Source organism: Thermothielavioides terrestris, chromosome 2, assembly GCF_000226115.1.
Source record: "Thermothielavioides terrestris NRRL 8126 chromosome 2, complete sequence".
Lineage (NCBI taxonomy): Eukaryota > Fungi > Ascomycota > Sordariomycetes > Sordariales > Chaetomiaceae > Thermothielavioides > Thermothielavioides terrestris.
This window is the reverse complement of record NC_016458.1, coordinates 6,262,815-6,281,253: the sequence shown is the minus strand read 5'-3', so window position 1 is coordinate 6,281,253 and position 18,439 is coordinate 6,262,815. Positions and strand designations below refer to the sequence as shown.

Here is an 18,439-nt window from a genome sequence, read left to right as displayed (position 1 = left end):
GTATACTCGCACGAATCGAAGGGTTTCTGAGTTCATTGAAAAGCTGCCGCCCGAGGTCCGAGACGATCCATCTCGAGATGATGCACATCGACACCGTGCACACCGACACCCTGTGTACGTGGCATCAGCACTCCGGAGAGTGCGGGATGAGATGGGCAAGGATATTTGCGACTTGGGTGTAAACCCTCCTCGAGTCCGCCGAAAGGGTCTGAGAGCACCGAGCGCCGCTAGTTTCCCAGCAACGTCTCAAGGACCGCGTTGAGCTGGGAGACAAGACAACCGTCGACTTCGGCGAGCTCGACTTGGGAGAGGCAGTGAGACGAATGAAAGCCACGATCGTGCGACGCCTTCTCAAGTTGGGCGTCAGGCCGACCCCGCCCATGCCCTTGTTGCTTGCCATCAGCAACAGATGGAACCACAATATCGTTGAGGCCCTCGCGAGGCACGGTTCGGTGGTCCACATCGATGACAGCTGAAGGCTTCCCGTCACGGCTATGGACCAGGGTTGTGGCGGCCTGTTTTTAATTGCCTGGAGCGTCTGCGGCGGATAGTGCTGGCCAGCGGGCGTTCGGGAGCCCGGACCGGCAATGCCCGATGGTCCGGTCGGTGGAGCATGCCCCGGAGCGGCATGAGGGGGCGAGATCATGGTCCGAGGCCGGAGCGGAGCTTGAGCTGGACCGGAACCGGAGACTGGTAGCCCCGCGTGGATTCTGAGTCTCTTGCAGATAACCCCCTCTGTCACACAACACGGGCAGAGTTAGTGCAGGATTCTTAGGTGTTGATGGCCGGGTTTTTCTCCCTCTCTCTCTCTTTTTGATACTTTTGCAATCTCTCTCTCTTTTTGCTTCCTTTCTTCTTTTTCTTTTTTTTTTTTTTATTTTCTCTCTTTTTCTTCCCCCCTCCCCCCTTTTTTTCTTCTTTTTTCTTTCTTTCTCTTTTCTTTCTCTGTGGCGCTTCCTTTCCTTGCTGGTTTTGCGGCAGATCCAGGCCCGACTGGGAGAGTTGGCTCACGGTGTCGCCTATCATTGAGTGTCCTCGAATGCTTACTTGGCGGCGCCGCCGTGTTCTCCCCACTGACTGGGCGCAGATTGATCAACTACCTACATAGTACGTCCATGGACCTGAAGGAAGGAGCTTCGGTATCCGTGATGGGCCCTTGTATGGCATTTGTGGCGCCTGGCATGGCCACTGCATCTTAGACAGAACAACGCACTTTCACCCACAATTTTTCAGACCCTACTGGCATCCGGGTCAACTAGCCAGTCTGCTGTTGTAGATCAGGAGCCCGAATCGTAAGAAGTCAGACCTCCAGGGCAACCTTGAGAGCTTGGCCATCCGACAACAAGGTCACTGTATACGACAGCTCTTATGTCGGAAGATGAAGCAGACGATAGACGAAAAGGACTTCGAATTGGCTTGGATACAACAGGAGAACGAAGCTCTAAAGGCCCACCTCCCAATTGTCGTTGGAATTTCAAACCAGAACAGTTCAAGCTTCTTCTCTCCAGCCCTCCTTCTCAGCCCCTCTTCTCCTTGACGGGAAACTCCTTGCCCGTCGCCTTCTGGTACTGCTCGCGGACATTCTGGGCGATGAACTTGTCCTTGGCCTGCTCGGCCGCGCTCTCGTTGCTCTGCGGGCCCTGCTTGAACACATGCTCCTGCACCCAATCGATGCCTTGCCCGTGCAACAGTACGTCGAGAGCATTAGCTCATGTCCTGGGGCATTGAGGTGGGGGAGCGACCTGAAGAGAGATGGAGATTGGAAAGAACGCACCTTTGTCCAGCGCGTCCTCATGCTTCTCGCCCTGCGGTCCGCCGCCGGCCATGCCCTGCAGCCGACCCATCAGGTTACCCGAGCCGGACGGCTGGGCCTGTTGCCCCTGCGGCGGCTGCTGCTGCCCACCTGGGTGGTGGGAACCAATGGCCTTGTTGATGTAATCCATCTTGGTATGCGGGTGGGAACGAACTAGACTGGGCCACTTAGTTGATGCCTGTATTCACAGAAGCTGATCGCCAGGAAGGAGATGTGGGAAAGATAAAGGAGGAATGGGCGTGAAACGCTGGTCCCAGTTTTCCTGGTGCTCCTAGGCAAGCTCGAAGCGTCATCGAGCGCCTGCTGCCAAGCTGCTTGCGGGGGCGGCAATGAGGAATGACCTCAGCGGCTCAGTCAGCCAGGAACCGCATCCAGTCGCGACGTCACACCTTCCGTGTTCATAAGCCAGGTAGAAACCAATCCGATACGTACCATTCGGCTTCAATCACTTTGCACTGGGAACAAACCCACCGACACCCCTTTCTCGGACTGCGCTCTCAATCGGGGCCAGGCAGATCTGAGATGCGCTCTTCGGCGGCATGGAGGGTGTATGTACTCTCCTGATCTGTATCACCAAGCCAGCTTGGAACTTGGAGATAGCTATCGAGATTCGAACCGCGGATGCGGAAGCATTGCCAATTCATTGTTTACGTTAGCGGGTTTCCATCGATGCTTCCACACGAGTGTCCATTATGCCCCATGATCGATGGGCAAGTCGCCAGTAGCCGGCAGAACATTACTGTTTTCCGCTGATTTATCTAACTGCGATACATTGGTGTGCGGTTTTCTTTACCTGTCCTTGGCTACACGCTCCAACGTTAACACACCTCATCAATTGGATCAACGAAATTAGACCCTGGGTTTCCTGTTTGGGGGTTCTTGCAGCAAACGACAAGTCGATGCTTGGCCCGTGCTCCACCTTTGCTTTTCGAACCCGACCCCACCAGCTCTGGGAAACCGGACTCCGAATCCCTGGCACTTCGGAATCGCAGTGGGGAGCAGCGAGATTCACCGAAGCTTCCGGCAGCTTGCACGCCATCGCCCGAACATCTCCGCGTCTCGATATCCGGCGGCGGGCACTTTGACGATTCTTATCTGCCTTCCCACTGTCACGGCTTACCCATCGCATCCGGCGCGCAGTTTGCAAGCCCCAGACCTCGCTTCGGCTCAACATGGATTACGTCCAGCAGCGCGTAGCGCAGGCCGTCTCCAACCAGGAGGCGGCGTCTAAGTACGCCCTTTTCGCCATGCCCTTTCTCCCTCTCCCTCCGCCAAAAGCAGCCGCACTACGCAAAGAATATGATGAACAAAGCTAACGACTCTCACCCACCCCCAGCGCCTTCCTGACCCCGCTCAACGCCCTCCTGCTCTGCGTCCTCCTCTACACAGCCTACGCCTTCCTGCTCCGCCCCGGGCCCTCCTCCGCCGCCGCGGCGCAGGTGCCCAAAGAACCGCCCGCGATCGTCTTCCGCACCTTCACGCCGCGCACGCTGCTGCCGTACAACGGCGAGAACGGCGGCCCCGTCTACCTCGCCGTGCGCGGCCGCGTGTTCGACGTCTCGCGCGGCCGCAACTTCTACGGCCCCGGCGGGCCCTACGCCAACTTCGCCGGCCGCGACGCCTCGCGCGGCCTCGCCTGCGGCAGCTTCGACGAGTCCATGCTGACCAAGGACCTGGACGGGCCGCTGGACCCGCTGGACGATCTGGGCCCCGACCAGTTGGAGGCGCTGAAGGGGTGGGAGCAGAGGTTTGAGGAGAAATACCTCGTTGTAGGGAGGTTGGTGGCGGTCGGGGAGGAGGGGAAGGGGGAGGAGAAGGCGGAGTGAAGGGTGTGAAGCGTGGGATAATACGAGAGGGGGTTTTCCGGGGGTGTTGGACGGGTTGGGAGGTTGGGTTGAGCGTGGAGGACATCCGCGGTCGGCGCGGATGTTGCTTCCGCAGCTCGCCAGGGAATCAACAACAGTCGAGCATTATCTACTCGAGTCACGATTTTTGAGACGCTTTTCGAGGCGGACGGTTACGGAGGGGAAAAATCATGTCCAATCCGCGTGTGTCTTCGGTCACCCGCGGTAGCTAATAGAGAAAGCCATCCATCCCATTGATCCATCCCACTCTCACTTCCCTCGAAAAGCAAATATCCAGTCCTCCCCGGGCCACTCACAGCCCCTCCCGAATCCCCGCCGCCGCCTTCTCCGCAATGCCGTACACCGTCGCCATGGTGTCCCCGCGCGTGATGAAGGGCATCACGCTGGCGTCCACCACGCGCAGGTTGCGCGTGCCGTGCACCCGCAGCGCCGCGTCCACCACGCCGCCCATGGCCCGCGGCATCATGGCGCACGTGCCCGCGTACAGCGTCGACGCGACCGCCGTCTCGCGCAGGAACCGCTTCGCCGCCTCCGCGTCCGCCGCCCCCGCGAACGTCCCGTCCGCCGCCCACCACCACCCCGGCGGCGTCCGCTTGCCCCCCGCGTCCTGCCGCAGCCGGCTCGCCAGCGGCTCCGCCCGCGCCAGCGTGCCTGCCAGGAAGCGCACGTGCCGCGCGAGGATTTCTAGGTCGAGCGGGTGCGCGAGGTAGTTGGGGTTGATGGACAGCTTGAAGTTGTTGCTGCGGTTGTTGTCGTTGTGGCTGTGGCCCGGGCTGGCTGGGTCGGCGGCGGCGGCGGTCAGGTGCACCGAGCCGCGCGACAGCGGGCGGGTGAGCAGGACGGCGACGGTGAAGTATCGCTCGGAACTGTCCGCGGGCGCGGGCACCATGCGGCCGGAGGGCCCCGGGTGGGCGCGGACCGGGATGGCGACGTAGTAGCCCGATGCGGCGGTCGGGGAGGTCAGCACCGAGCGCACGAAGGACTCGGCTGCTTCGGTGTAGGCCGGCGTGGCTTTGCCTCCGAGGGAGGAGGAGGAGGAAGAGGCTGCCGCGGGCGGGAGGAACTGGTCCAGCAGCTCCTGCAGTTCCCGCTTACCGGCGTCAGTGTCGATGCCCGGGAACGGAAGGTGGGCCATTGTGTTGCAGTTGGTCTTGGAGAACGGGCCGCGCTGCTGTGTGGTGTAGGCCTCCATGGCGGCGCCGACGGCGGCCGGGTCCTGCCTGGCGATGGCATCGAGGGTGTCGAAACCTTCTTTGCCGTCGTCGACCGTCTCGAACGAGAGCAAGCTTATAGGGTGGTGCTGCAGGTTCTCGCCTACGTATGGATTATCCACGACCACGTCGATGCCGAGAGACTGCAGCAGCTTTGCATCCCCAATGCCTGACTGCTCCAGGATCTTGGGCGAGTGAAAGACGCCGGCCGAAAGGATAACTTCCTTGCGCGCGGCGACGGTGTCGAGCTTGCCGTCCCTGGTGAAATACTGCACGCCGGTGGCGACGATGCCCTCGGCCGTATGGTCAAACAGGATCCGGTCCACCGTGGCTCCGGTCCATACGGTCAGGTTGGGACGGTCCCGTGCGGGAGCGAGGTACGCATTGCCGGCGAAGCTCCTCGTCTTGGTCTTGGGATCGATGGCGTCCGGGTACATGACGGCGCCACAGATGTCGCCCGAAACGGGGTCGTTGTCGACCGAGTAGCCGAGGCCCGCCAAGGTGTCGCGCCAGACCTTGGGCCACTTGGTTTCTTCGTCGGGAATGTGGGTCTGAATGGCGCCGTCGTTGACGGTTTCGGATCCCGCGGTCACGGTGTAGGTCCGCTTCAGGTACTTGGAGAAGTTCTCCCAGTCCCAGCCTGGGTTGCCAAGTTTGGCCCAAGCATCCAGGTCCTCTCTGGCGCCGACGACAAAGTTCATGGCGTTCAGCGCGCTGGAGCCGCCGAGAAGGCGTCCCTGCGCGATGACGAGCTCCCGATTGCCCAGCGCTCCCTAGATGGCAAGCAATGTCAGTAACGGGCCGGCGTATGTAGATGATTAGCCAGGACAACATGGCTTACCTGCGGCTCCGTCTTGAGCTGCCAATCAGTCTCGGTGCCCTGCAACTGGGGCCACATAGCGGGAACGTTGACTCGGGCATCGGTCGAGAGGTCATCCCCGGCCTCGAGAACCAGGACCTGCACGTTGGCGTCCTCAGAAAGGCGGGCAGCCAGCACCAGGCCGGCAGTGCCGCCACCGACAATGACAAAATCAAAGGCGGGCGTCATGCTGTGCGATGGCTGACCAATATTCAAAGCAGGCTTTGGAAGATGATGAGATTGTGCCAGAACTCGCAGGAACGGCCAAAACTGATTTTTAAAGTTCCCAGCAACCCCCTGAATGCCGCGCCGTCTGAGACTTGTTGCCTACCATGGCGAAGTCTCTGGATGTTTCCAGGTGGTTCTGTCAAGTTCTGCTTACATGTTTCAGGGGCTGAGGTGGTGGCCGGCTTATTTGCGGGGCGCGACGGTGTGGGAGCACAATGCTATCTGACTACCGTGGACGTGGAGTTACCTCACAAGGCAACTCGCGCTGCATAGTGACCCAGCGGATGTCGGGTACAGACTGTACGATGGAGGGTAAATTAGGATCATGTGCCGACTTTGGAGATCGGATTTTAATCTTCGGATTTGAGCCCCGTCCAAGGCCCATCGGTGTTTTTTTGCAGGCGCTGGGGAGGTTGCGGAGGTTACTCAAGACCTACAGGAAGTAGAACGTTAATATCTCACCCAGTCGAGTGAAGCAATATCAGCATGCCAAGGCTTTCTGACCCCAACCTACAACCTGGTGCAGAAAAAGAATTTGGGATTTTCGGTGTTGGAGTTGTTCACCCATCGTCCGAGGCGGAGGCTAATCAGGTATGTACAAGCGTCACAGCCAGCTCTACCAATGCTGCTTAGGTGCCGTAAAATCAGTCAGTTGAGTCCCATCATCCGCTGGTTGGAACCAGAGGCGGCGAGGCTTCCGTCCCGGCACATACCTCAGTAACAACCGTTCCATGATCACCACCGAGAAGAGACAGCTTGGTCCGGCAACTCAGTCGGCTCCCGAGGCCTCGTCAATCCGTCCAACTCCATATACCGCGCGTCCGTTGGCAATTCTTTCACTTCGTGCACTCCTGGCTGCAGTGGTGGCTGCCCAGAATAATACGACGGCTGTTGAGCCGCCAGACCCGCGACCTTCTCCTTTTTGCTCTGGTTCAGCTTCCAGAGCAAGAACGCAATCACGCCGAGCATGGCCGCGCCGACGGCCGCGCCGACTCCAATCCCGGCCTTCGCGGCGGTGGACAGGCTCGGCGATCCCCCGGCTTGGGGTGACGCGGCCAAGGTTGGGGCTATGGCTGCGCCGAGCGCGCTCGAGGAGGTCGATGCGGCGAGGCTTGCGGTCGTGGTTGTGGTCGCGGGCACGGATGTGGACGTCGATATCGATGTGGATGTGCCTGTGGTGGCCGCTGTTGCCGGGGAAAGGGGCTTGACCACTACGTACTGGGACTTGGTGCCGTCCCAGGTCGCCCATGGCTGGGGATCCGAGGGCAGCAGGCTGAACCGCCCGATGCCCGAATCGCAACACCCAGCGTCGTTGTCACAGCAGAAATCCGTGGGGTTCTTGGTGACATTACTGCAGGAGATCAGGTCCGGGCCGATGTTGGCGACTTTTCCGTTGCGAGCTAGGTTAGCATGGATGGGAAGCATGGATGGGAAATTGACGTCCGAAGAACCGACTGACTCACCCAGGTAGCAATAGAGAGGGCAGTCAAGCGATTCCCAGGTCTGATCCGTACATGACCCCCGGATCATGTTCTGCTTGGGCCCTTTGCACGACTTGTTGGAAAGGCACATGGACCCCTCCCCGCAGCACATGCTGACCGCCGCATCGGGGTCGCAGGGGAAGTCGCCCGTCGCCTCATTTGTGTTTGGGTAGTAGCACCGATTCAGACCAGCGGTTAGGTCAACAGCCAGCAAGAGAAGAGAAAGACGGGCAAGAACGCTGGCCATTATTATCGGTGCGTGCCAGGAAAGGAGTAAGATGGGAGGTGGTTAGGATGACATATTAGAGGCATCAGAGATGGGAGGGAAAGGCCTGAGAAGGCGGGAAAGAAGGAGAAGCGTTGTTACAAGGTGCGGCCGCATCATGACCAAGACCTCCTGTACATACATAAGGCTCTCTCGTACACTAACTAGCGTACTCCGTTGACCAAGTTGAAACGGGACACGCCCGGAGATCGACAGTAACTGGCGGCAGAGTGCCAGTATGATTGGCTCGGGAACCGCCCAGCACCGAACAAACTGTTTTCAATTGGCGCGGGTTCATAGGCAGAAAATTTCAGGAAAACGCAGCGTCGCGGCGCGAGCAGTGGGGGCCAAAAATCTGGCTTGGGGCGGGGGGGGGGGGGGGGGGGGGGGGGGGGCAGAAATGACCACATGCGGCCGTGTTGTCCGGCTCGGAGGGTCGAAGTATTGGGGCCGGGCAGCGGTGTTTCGGTCCGTCCTGCAGAGCTGGCCAGCCCTGTGCACCTTAGTGAGTCGGAAGATGGGAGCTGAAAGCTCCGGGTACGTGAGCTCCCGATGGCATGGCCGAAAGTCGAGCAGCACTCGAGCTCGAAGGCGAATCTGTGAAAAGAAAGAGCGGGCATGAGCCAACTATCTCGAGACTCGGTTGCCATCCAGGACTCCAAGCGCTTTCCATACATACAGGAAGGAGTTGGGGGAAGTGTCGGCCGATCAGATGTCTTCCTTTCCAGGCATTGCGATCTACCCAACTACTTAGGTAGATACATAAGGTAGGTCTCCTCAAGTGTGCCGGCTGAAGGCTGAACGCTGAAGGCATGAGGTCATGGTACCAGACAAGCTATTCCCCGAGAGTGGTGAGTTCGTCAATTGGCCAGCTCCATATCTGCGCGGAAGTGCTTTCTCAGAACTCGACGCCGGCCCGGATACGCAGCACTCAGGATTCACCAGTGGACACCGCACAATGTCTGGCGGAAGGTTACAGACGAGGCAGGCTTGTCGATGTCTGAACTGAGACTCTGTCGGCGTCGGGTGTATCGAACGAGGGAACCGAGGGCGTCAAGGGACAGAGATGGAGGGCAACAGTGACTGAGAGGGGATGACCGAAGTGGGAAACGAGACGCGTGAATGTATTTGGCGTCTTGAAACGCGAGTGCGTGTGCGCCTGACCGCAGTATGTATATACATACATGACAAAGTACCTATGGAATACAAATGTGATGCTGATCCAAGTCTTTCCGGTACCAGGGGCGCGCATACATCGTAGAGGCGCTGCTTGCCGTCCATGGGTGGGCTCCACCATACCGAGATGCGGCACGCTCGGCCCCACGCAGCTCCTGGCTGACGATGCAACCCCATCTCGATCGCTCACATAAAATACCCCCGCTTATGCCGGGTTTCGGGGGCCTCGCAGCCTCACTTGCGCTTGACTGACCATGCTATACCGACCCCACTTCGCGCAATTCCCGATTTTCAGTTGGGTCTACCGTCGGACCAGTGGTCAGCGCCAGCGACCCTGACATCCGTCGATCACGGTATTGGCCACCGAACTGTGCTGAGTGGCAGTTTGGGGACCTCAGGCAGGGCTGAGACTGTTCAAAGTATGCCCGCCGCCGCCGCCGAGACGCGTCTTCAGAATGTCCCAAAGTCGTGATGCCTCCCTGACCTCGTCAAGCTTCATCAAGTGCTGAAGAGCGTCGAGACCCAGCGAGTAGATTCGTTGCAAGTAGATCTTTTGTTTGAAACTCGGCGCGGCAGGATCCAACCCCTGCCAGGCAGACTTGCTTGACAGGAACTCAACAGCGAGCCGCGGAGAGGGGTTGACGGGGTGGCACAGATTGAGATGGGCCATATCCAACGGGGACGCCGGGAGGGTGGGTCCTAGAGAACAGAAGCGCTCAAACAACTCGGCAGGCGGCTTGGAGTGCTTCCATGCCTTGGTCGTGCTCTGATAGGAGACCGTACGCCAGGCACCTTTCAATCGGATGGGAGGCAATCCCTGCTCCCGGAGCATAGCGGCTCCCTTCAGCACGGCCGTGTACCCGCCCTCCAACTCAACGTCGTGAGCTTTGGTGGAGACAAGGGAGGCAAGGAGCGCCGATGAGCCAAGATCGACTGGAATTTTCCGGTCTAGGGCGCCCTCTTTCCTCATCAGGCGCTCGATCCAAGACCAGACGATATCCTCGCGGCCCTCGGCGACAAGGAACCGGACGAGGATGTGTGCGAAGCTGCCGTGGGAGAGGAACGAGAGGTCGCGTTCCATGCCCGAGGACTGGAGCCACCGCAGAACGAGCAGGCCGGCGCCGGTGGGTTTCAGGCCCTCGAGGATGGACAATGCCGGCGCATGGCCGACCTCGGCCTGGATGTGCAGGAGGAAACCGTGCGCCCGAGGCAGGGTCATCAAGCCCCTCGAGACAGCGAGGGAGAAGACGTTCTTGTGGCGGTCCCAGACATTTGCGGAGCCATCGGTCGCCTGCGCCCTCTCGGCCGGGCTGAAGTGCGGGTTGTCGAGGATGGCGTGCAGATGCTGGTCGGTCGACGCCCGCGCGGAGCTGGGCCGGCTATCGTTGCTGGGTAGGTAATTGAGGGGCAGGTTGGGCAACGGCAATGGATCGCTGACGGGGCGGGAGACCCAGCCGTGCTGCCTATCCAGCTCCTCGCGGAACGACTTCTTCAGCGACTCGAGCAGCCGCTGGCTCTCGCGCTTGTCGAGCGGCAGCGGCTGGTGGATGGGCGGGAAGAGGTCGCGCAGCGAGCTGAGCACCCTTGTTTTCTGCATCGTGTTTTTGTCGCCGCGGGAGCGAGCGCGCGATTCAATCGGGGTCGATGGCCATCAGGCTCGAAGCCGGTGTGGAGGGGACTTGGCGATGTTGACGGAGCATTGATGGAGCTACTGTTGCTGGCGGTGGCTCGATGCAAGCTGTCACAGTGCCTATAATCTCTAGCTGACACCGTGCCTCTCTCTGCCGATCACAGGTTGCATGACCGTGCGTTGGGACCATGTGGGCGGTCAGGCATCCATTACCTTACCGTACGGATTACGGATACATTACACCAGTTACACTAGTGCAAAGCATGCGCCCTCTTCAGGAAATAAACCACCGCCTGCGAGCATGCTGATGCTATCTGCCATATAGCTGACCGCAGCAATAATAACGTGAATGCCTTCGCTACTCCTTGCTAGGTACTCTGTGCACAGCAAACACCGACGTCGTTTGGGACCGGCCATGGGACTTCTGCCATCTAGCCTAACCCATTACTGGAATCTTCCCCCGATTGCCCGTATTTTCACTGTGACGCCGCAATTGAAGGACTACCCGTCGTTCGTGTGACCCCATCTCGAGCAGCCGGCATTGTGCCGCCCTCTCTGTTGCTAGTGTCACCTGATGCCAACAGATGCATGCGTGTGCTCAGCTGCGAATGAACCCAGCAAGTATTGTAAGATACGTATTTACGCAGATGCGCTTCCGGCAGTTACCAACTGTGTAAGGAACCTGGAATGTACACAGTAAGCGAGGCGCAGAGCGTAGATTCGCATGCGTCCCCAGTTCGGGCTTTCCTGCGCGCAACAGCAATGCTGGAGGTGGCAATTGCTCAGACGCTCAGTCGGTTTGGTCCCGGACACTCGCAAAACCGCAACTGCGAAATGAAACAGAAATCCTGTAACCTTGACTTGCAATTGATGCCCATCTTGAAGACCGGAGACGTGCGCCAAGAATGCTCTGACAGACGCCCACCAGTAAATCGGCGAGGCTGTGCGCCGTGCCACACACTGTATTAGGTTGTACCTTCCGGGGACGAAATGCACGCGGGTGGACTGCCGTTGCCCACAGCAGGGCTTGGAGCACTGGAACCTTGAGTGGCCTCTGCTCTCCTTTTGGGGCAAGCCAACTCTGCAGCGACGGGCAAAAACTGAACACCTCCGTGGCTCGTGCTCGTGCCTTTCTGCCTATCCAGCTGCACCTTTGTTTCCTCTTCCCACAACCACAAACCAACACGAATTGATCCATCGCCACGGGTCACGCCCACGATTCGATTTGATTCGCGCTGCGCGAATCCGATCCATCCTCGACGATCCGGATTTTTTTTTCTCTTTCTCTTTGCCCTTTCCTGCCGTCCGCCGTTATTCGTGGTTTGCCATCGACACGCGATTCGGTCGCCCAATTTTCCCTTGACCCACCACCACATCATCCTACATCTCAGCAATGTCTGAGGTGCACTCCAGACCTGCTGCCGCGCGCGGCAGAGGCTCTGGTCGGGGCGGCCGGGGCGGCGGCACTGCGGCTCGGGGAGGAGGTCGCGCTGGTGCTCGGCCTGCTGGCGTCAATGGCGAAGACAAACCAGAAACAGAATCCTCGCTACCGACCTTTGAGGACGAGGGCGAAGTCGGCCAGCTCAGGCAGCAATACGGCAGCAAGGTTGCCGTCATCAAAGAAATGTTTACCGACTGGTCCGAGGTTGACATCCTGTTTGCTCTTCGCGAGACCGACGGTGACGAGAACTTGGCCGTCACCCGAATTGCTGAGGGTAAGCTGACCGTTTGACCTTCACCCTTGTTTGCTGCCCGTCCAGATGCAGTGCGGCTTTCTCGCCGCGCTTTTGATACCCCGGCTCCCGCCATGCCGTTGAGGATTGCACGTTCGTTGGAGGATTATGTCGGGGTCACGTCGGCTTCGTCCCTCAGAACAGAACGCTAGTCGGCTAACGTACATCTGCCTGCGCATAGGCACCATTTCACAGTGGGGCGAAGTCTCGAAGACGAAGAAGGAGCGTTCGCGTCCCAAGGCCAAGCCCGACACGGCCACGACTGCGGCCGGCGATTCGGCTCCGGGGGGCGCCCAGCGAAATGCCCGAGGCGGTCGCAATGCCGACAGCGGCCGGGGCCGCGGCAGAGCCACTGAGCGTGGTGGTCGTGGTGGCGCACGCGGCAGGTCGACCCATGCCACAACCAATGGAACCCGGGCCAAGGAAAGCCAACCCCTTTCGGTCCCGACTGAAGAATCCACGGAATGGAACACCAAGCCGTCTGAAGAGTCGCCTGCTTGGGGCGAACCTTCCGCGACAGAGAATGCCCCGGGTACGACGACCACCGTCCCGAACGCCACGGCGACTGTTGCGAGACACACCGCAGTTCCCGAAGGGACCAAGACCACTTGGGCAAGCATGTTGAGACAATCGACCACTCCCAAGCCAGCCCCCAAGCCGAAGGAGGCACCCGCTAAGGTCTCCGAACCGGCCATTGAGCATCTGCCTCCTGCGGAACCTACCGCACCTGAGCCCGAAGGTCCGGCCCCGGCCCCGGTTGAGGAGTCCGCCGCCGAGCCGGTGAAGGAGCCCGCCCCGGCGCCCCAGGCTGAGCCAGCCCCGCCTGCTGTCCCTGTCGTGCCCGCGGTTCCGGCTGTCACTCCCGTCGTCCCCGAAGTCGCATTGTTGCCCTCCAAGGATCAACTTACCGAGAAGAATCTTGATACTATAGCAGACGTCTCACATCCCCCCCAGACAGACACGGCCGCCAGCGAGGCCGCCGATTCTTGGGATCCGCGGGGGCCGGCGCCCAGCGCGACAGCCACCCCTCTTTCGGCTTCCCAGCAGCAACACCAGGCCCGCACAGCCCCGAAACCAGCGGCCCGCACTCCCGTCCACCACCCCCGACGCATGCTCGACCAGCTTGAGCCCGTCCGCATGCCCGGTAACCGTGACCAGGTTGATCGTGCTGCCGTTCAATTTGGCGCTTTCAGCCTGAATGGCCCGATCGACGACGACGTCGATGGCGATCGCGAGGAACCCGAGACTCGCCCTCAGCCGCCCGAGGATTCACCTGTTGCACATCCCCGTACATCTCTTCCCCCCGCGCAGCCTACACCCGTTCCCGAAGCGTTCCCCACCCAAAAGCCGGCGGCTGCTCAAGTTCCTGCAGGACCTGCCGGTATGGGCTTCAACCCGCCTAAGGTGCCTTGGCTCCCTACCGCTAACCCATCTCTAGCCCCTGCACCCTCCGCACCTCCCGCAAATGCTCCCTCCACCTCGCAGGGTATGTTCAACTCCGCCCACATGCCTTCGCCATTCGCAGGGCATCCTCTAATTATCTCCCCTTCAGCAGCCGCACAACCGCCTGCCGCTCCGAACAACCAGCAGTTTGGTCGCTTTGGCCAGCCTGCCTCTCAGGAGCACCCTTCATTCCCCACATCGAAACCGTTCGAGCCGTTCGGCCAACAGCCAGCCATCGCTTCGGCCACCCAGAACCAGTTCGAGGGCGGCTTCCAGGGCCAGGGACAAGCGGCGCAAGCGCCGAGCCAGCAGCAGCCCGGTGGTCCCTTCAGCTCCGCCCCCAGCGAGTTTTCATCTTACTACACCGCAGACCACCAGAACCGCTTCAACTACTACAACCAGAACTTCGGGCAGCAACAGGGCGCGCAGGGTCAGCAAGATGCCCTGTCGTCGCAGCCGCAGCGTTCGTTCGCCGGGTATAACGCGCCCCAGACCGACAACCTTACTCAGTACCCTCAGAGCGGTGTTCAGCACGGACAGTCCCGCTTCGGCGCCGCTGCCGCCGACTCGCAGGTTGGCGCTGCCCCCGCGGCGGGTCAGGCCGCCAGCCAGGCTCAGAACACCCCGAGCACGCAGGCTCAAACGCACGGCCAGCAGCCGCACGAGTACCCGTATAGCGCCCACCCTTACTATTCGAGCCCGTACTATTCCGGATACATGGGTGGCTACCAAGGCTACAACCAGGGCGCTTATGGTGGCCCATACGGCAAGGGCGGTCTGGGCTACCAGCCTAGCCAGTACGGAATCACGCCCCAAGGTCCTCATGGGTACTCGTCTCCCGCGGGAGCGTTCGGCCAATCAGCTCTTCACCGAGATACCGGCGTGATGGGCGGCCTGGGCGATTACGGGCGTGCCGGCTCCGCCCAGTCGGGCCAGCAGGGCCTTGGCGGCGGATTCGGCGGCGTACACGACACATTCGGCCGCGGCGGCTCCGCCTACCAGTCGCAGGGCGGACAGGCGTTCAATGCGCCTGGCTCGCAACCAGGCGCCGGCCCGACCTCAGGTGACGACTTGAAGCCCTTCGGCGATTCCAAGGCTGGCGGCGGACCGAGCCCTTCGCTCGGCACGGCGCCCCGTCCCGGCTCGGCGGCGAATAACGGCCCGTCGCAAGCCGGTCTCCCGCCGCCGCAGTCCAGCCAGCAGAGCGGCCTCGGCGGCATGGGCGGCTACGGATACCCGAGCCACATGCAGGGCCACGGCCTCCACGGTACCCAGTCAGCCGCCGGCGGCTACGGCATGAGCGCCAGCGGTGCTCAGAGCCACCAGACCAGCTACGGCGCCGGCTACGGCGCGCAGGGCTTCGCTGGCAACTACTACGGCAATCCGCCTCGGGGCTGGGGGAACAACTATCACTAGGAGGATGGCAAGGAGATCCCCCGACCCACGAGCCGGGGTTGCTGAAAAACCGGGCGTTGGGCGGACAGCCGGGGTGTTTTGTTGTTATTTGGGAAAGCCAAGGACAGGTTGAGAAACGGACGGGACATGAACTCGATTGGGGGGGCGCAAAGTTCGATTGAAGAATATCTAAAAGGATCATCACAGAAGGAAACGCTCGGAACATCCCGCATCCGGCTTATCTACCCCCCTATCCAACCATCGTCCATCCACACACAGAACCGCCGTTGCGTTCCGGTGCGTTGCAACAAGTCAGTCGAGTCGGGCCGGGTCTCGTCGCTCTATGCGAAACACTGGAGGTGATGCGTTTTCCATAGGCGAGAAGGAGGAGATGACGATGACGAAGGAAAAGAAGAAGAAGAATGCGAGTCGATAGAACTCCTCTTTTTCTTCGAACTTGGCTGGCTGGCTGACTGACTGACTGGTTGACCCGAACGGTCCACTCACCTCTCTTTTTTTTTTGTCGTGGTTTCCTTTTCCATCTCGGTGTGGGCTGTCCTGTATGTGTGTACGATGGGTTCTTCATCTTATTGACAAGGCGTCTTGGGCTTGGGTGGTGATGATGATGCTTGTGCTCTGCTCTGTGTGTGCTGCTCTGTGTGTGTTTAACCGTGACAAAAAAAGATTGTGTGTGTGTGTGTGATGGGGCTTTCAAAGGACTCTGGGCAAGTGTGAGCTGACGGTTCGGTTGGACCATCAAATCAGGCTGGTTTGCTTCATGGTTTTGTTTACGCGCAAAACGGCTGGCTGGGTGGGTTGCGGGAGCGAAAGGTAACTAACGTACGTGGCTGGCTAGGCGGACCGGCAGGCATTGGCAAGATTGGCGCCCAAAAAGAGGGAGAGATCATTACGGAGTTGCTGCACACATACTTGCTTTCAAGGATGCCCACCTATGATCCAACGGCGGCGAATGTAAATGATCATGATGGCCTCCTTATATTTTCCGAGCTTGAACAGCGGCTAATGCTATAGCAATCCTATCCTATGCTCACAAGGTACACTCCACCCCACCTGCCTGCCCTCCCTTACAAATTCGCGTACTTCTTGAACTGCGCCAGCAAGCCGCCCGTCGACGCATCGTGGCCCTGCCCCGCGCCGGGCTCGTCGATCTCCTTGAGGATCTTCTTGGCCAGCACCTTGCCGAGCTCGACGCCCCACTGGTCGAACGAGTTGATGTCCCAGACGGCGCCCTCGGTGAAGGTCAGGTGCTCGTAGTAGACGATCAGGGCGCCCAGCTCGGCGGGGCCAATGGCGCCGCCCACCAGGATGCTCGTCGTGGGCCGGTTGCCGAGGAACACCTTGTGCGGCACCAGGCTCTCGGGCACGCCGCCCTCGGCGCGCACCTCGTCGGCCGTCTTGCCCACCATCAGCGCCTCGGCCTGCGCCAGGTAGTTGGACGCGAGCATCTTCTGGTGCAGGTTGTCCGAGACCGGGTTGTGCGACTTGGCCGCCAGGATGAAGTCGGCGGGGATCAGCTTGGTGCCCTGGTGCACCAGCTGGAAGAAGGAGTGCTGCGCGTTGGTGCACGGCTCGCCAAACAGGATGGGCCCCGTCGTGTACTTGGCCGGCGAGCCGTCCGAGGTGATGGTCTTGCCGTTGGACTCCATCGACAGCTGCTGCAGGTAGGCCGGGAAGCGGTGCAGGTACTGGTCGAAGGGGGCGACGAGGTGGGTCTGCGCGTTGAAGAAATTGGAGTACCAGACGGAGAGCAGGCCGCCGAGCACGGGGATGTTCTCGCGCAGGGGCGCGGAGCGGAAGTGGTTGTCCATGGCGTGGGCGCCGGCCAGGAACTTGTGGAAGTTGTCGTAGCCGACGTAGAGAGCGACGCTGAGGCCGATGGCGCTCCAGACCGAGTAGCGGCCGCCGACCCAGCTCTCGAAGCCGAACATGTTCTTGGCGTCGATGCCAAACTTGGTCACCTCGGCCTCGTTGGTCGACAGGGCCACGAAGTGCTTCGCGATGTCGCCCTTGCCGCCCGTCTTCTCGAGGAACCACTTCTTGGCCGTGCTGGCGTTGGTGGTGGTCTCGGCGGTCGTGAAGGTCTTGGAGGCGATCAGGAAGAGGGTGGTCTCGGGGTCCGAGTTGGCGAGGGCCTCGGCGATGTGGGTGCCGTCGATGTTGGACACGAAGTGCAGCGTCATGTCCTTGGCGCCGTAGTGCTTGAGGGCCTCGGTGACCATGACGGGCCCGCTACCGTCCGGTGTGAGCAGAAGAAAGAAACTCGCAACAAAACCGGACCAGACAGAGCAAAAACCAGGCGGGCACTCACAGATCAGACCCGCCAATGCCAACGTTGATGATGTTGGTCAGCTTCTTGCCCGTGTAGCCCTTCCACTCGCCGCTGCGGACCTGGTCCGAGAAGACGCGCATGTGCTCGAGCACGTCGTTGACGCCGCCCTTGGTGTTCATGACGTCGACGCCGTCGACCTTCATCTCGACGCCGGTGACGTTGCGCAGGGCGGCGTGGTAGACGGCGCGGTTCTCGGTGAAGTTGATCTTCTCGCCGGCGAACATAGCGTCGCGCTTCTTCTCGAGCCCGGCCTGCTCTGCGAGCTTGACCAGCAGGGCCAGGGTCTCCTCGGTGACGAGGTTCTTGCTGAAGTCGAACAGGATCTCGGTGCCATTGGGCTCGGTCGAGATGGCGGCGGGCAGGGTGAGCTTGGTCGAGAGCTTTTGGAAGCGGTTGGGGTCGGCCTTGAAGGCTTCCTTGAGCACGAACGACCTGCCGACTCTGTCGTGGTGGGCTTGCAGCTCGGCCCAGGCGGGAAGGGTGTTCGCGGGGGCCATGGTGTATCCTTTTCTTTTCTTTTCGTTCCTTTTTTTGAACTTTTCCCTTTCGAGCTGTCTTGTGTGTGCTCCGATGTTCAACGGGACGATTGAAGCGAAATCAATTCTGCCTGCTGCAGTGGAGTCTGTTAGTTGGGAAGGCGCGGTGGAATGTTTGGAGCCCGGAAGCCGGGAGTGGGAGGTGGGGTGTTTGATATTGGGTTTTGAGCTCGGGTGCCCCGCATGCGGTGCGGGACACTGCGGGAGCTGACGGAGTGACGTATCGGCGCAGCCAGGGAGAGGAAGGAACGAAGCATGGCTGTTGGTTTCAGGAACAGGCAGGTAGACAGCATACCAGAAATATACAATACTGCACTCAGTTCGTTGGAGGCGGCACAAGTGCGGAACAGAGAATACGCCCGCTAGCGGCATCCATGAGGGGTTTTAAAGCGGCATGCTCGCCCAGGACGATCAAGCAAAAGTCTCGAGTCTCGGGCGCGCAAACGTCACAGCC

The 18,439-nt window shown here is 60.3% G+C and overlaps 7 protein-coding genes across 7 annotated transcripts; 2 read left to right on the top strand and 5 right to left on the bottom strand.

Moving 5' to 3' along the window:
- Positions 1 to 1,063: 1,063 nt before the first annotated feature.
- THITE_2114794 (uncharacterized protein) lies at positions 1,064 to 1,959 on the bottom strand. Its single transcript, XM_003652890.1, has 2 exons — positions 1,775 to 1,959; positions 1,064 to 1,675 (listed from the first exon to the last, which is right to left on the bottom strand). Exons 1-2 carry the CDS (start codon positions 1,941 to 1,943, stop codon positions 1,518 to 1,520), a joined length of 327 nt encoding a protein of 108 aa, XP_003652938.1. The 5' UTR covers positions 1,944 to 1,959; the 3' UTR covers positions 1,064 to 1,517.
- Positions 1,960 to 2,749: 790 nt separating this feature from the next.
- Positions 2,750 to 3,805, top strand: THITE_2114793 (uncharacterized protein). Its single transcript, XM_003652889.1, has 2 exons — positions 2,750 to 3,044; positions 3,150 to 3,805. The coding sequence occupies exons 1-2, from the start codon at positions 2,986 to 2,988 to the stop codon at positions 3,637 to 3,639; spliced, it is 549 nt and encodes a 182-aa protein (XP_003652937.1). The 5' UTR covers positions 2,750 to 2,985; the 3' UTR covers positions 3,640 to 3,805.
- Positions 3,806 to 6,098, bottom strand: THITE_2114792 (uncharacterized protein). Its single transcript, XM_003652888.1, has one exon. It carries the CDS (start codon positions 5,588 to 5,590, stop codon positions 3,971 to 3,973), a length of 1,620 nt encoding a protein of 539 aa, XP_003652936.1. The 5' UTR covers positions 5,591 to 6,098; the 3' UTR covers positions 3,806 to 3,970.
- A 438-nt stretch (positions 6,099 to 6,536) lies between these two features.
- On the bottom strand, positions 6,537 to 7,704 carry THITE_118802 (uncharacterized protein; the record flags this gene model as incomplete). The annotated part of the gene is made up of 2 exons (XM_003652887.1): positions 6,537 to 6,559; positions 6,882 to 7,704. 2 exons carry the CDS (start codon positions 7,702 to 7,704, stop codon positions 6,537 to 6,539), a joined length of 846 nt encoding a protein of 281 aa, XP_003652935.1.
- Positions 7,705 to 9,183: 1,479 nt separating this feature from the next.
- THITE_2114790 (uncharacterized protein) lies at positions 9,184 to 10,611 on the bottom strand. Its single transcript, XM_003652886.1, has one exon. It carries the CDS (start codon positions 10,493 to 10,495, stop codon positions 9,293 to 9,295), a length of 1,203 nt encoding a protein of 400 aa, XP_003652934.1. The 5' UTR covers positions 10,496 to 10,611; the 3' UTR covers positions 9,184 to 9,292.
- A 1,213-nt stretch (positions 10,612 to 11,824) lies between these two features.
- Positions 11,825 to 15,235, top strand: THITE_2114786 (uncharacterized protein). Its single transcript, XM_003652885.1, has 4 exons — positions 11,825 to 12,243; positions 12,443 to 13,642; positions 13,700 to 13,747; positions 13,814 to 15,235. Exons 1-4 carry the CDS (start codon positions 11,922 to 11,924, stop codon positions 15,118 to 15,120), a joined length of 2,877 nt encoding a protein of 958 aa, XP_003652933.1. The 5' UTR covers positions 11,825 to 11,921; the 3' UTR covers positions 15,121 to 15,235.
- A 785-nt stretch (positions 15,236 to 16,020) lies between these two features.
- On the bottom strand, positions 16,021 to 18,439 carry THITE_2114782 (uncharacterized protein). Its single transcript, XM_003652884.1, has 2 exons — positions 17,429 to 18,439; positions 16,021 to 17,349 (listed from the first exon to the last, which is right to left on the bottom strand). The coding sequence occupies exons 1-2, from the start codon at positions 17,944 to 17,946 to the stop codon at positions 16,185 to 16,187; spliced, it is 1,683 nt and encodes a 560-aa protein (XP_003652932.1). The 5' UTR covers positions 17,947 to 18,439; the 3' UTR covers positions 16,021 to 16,184.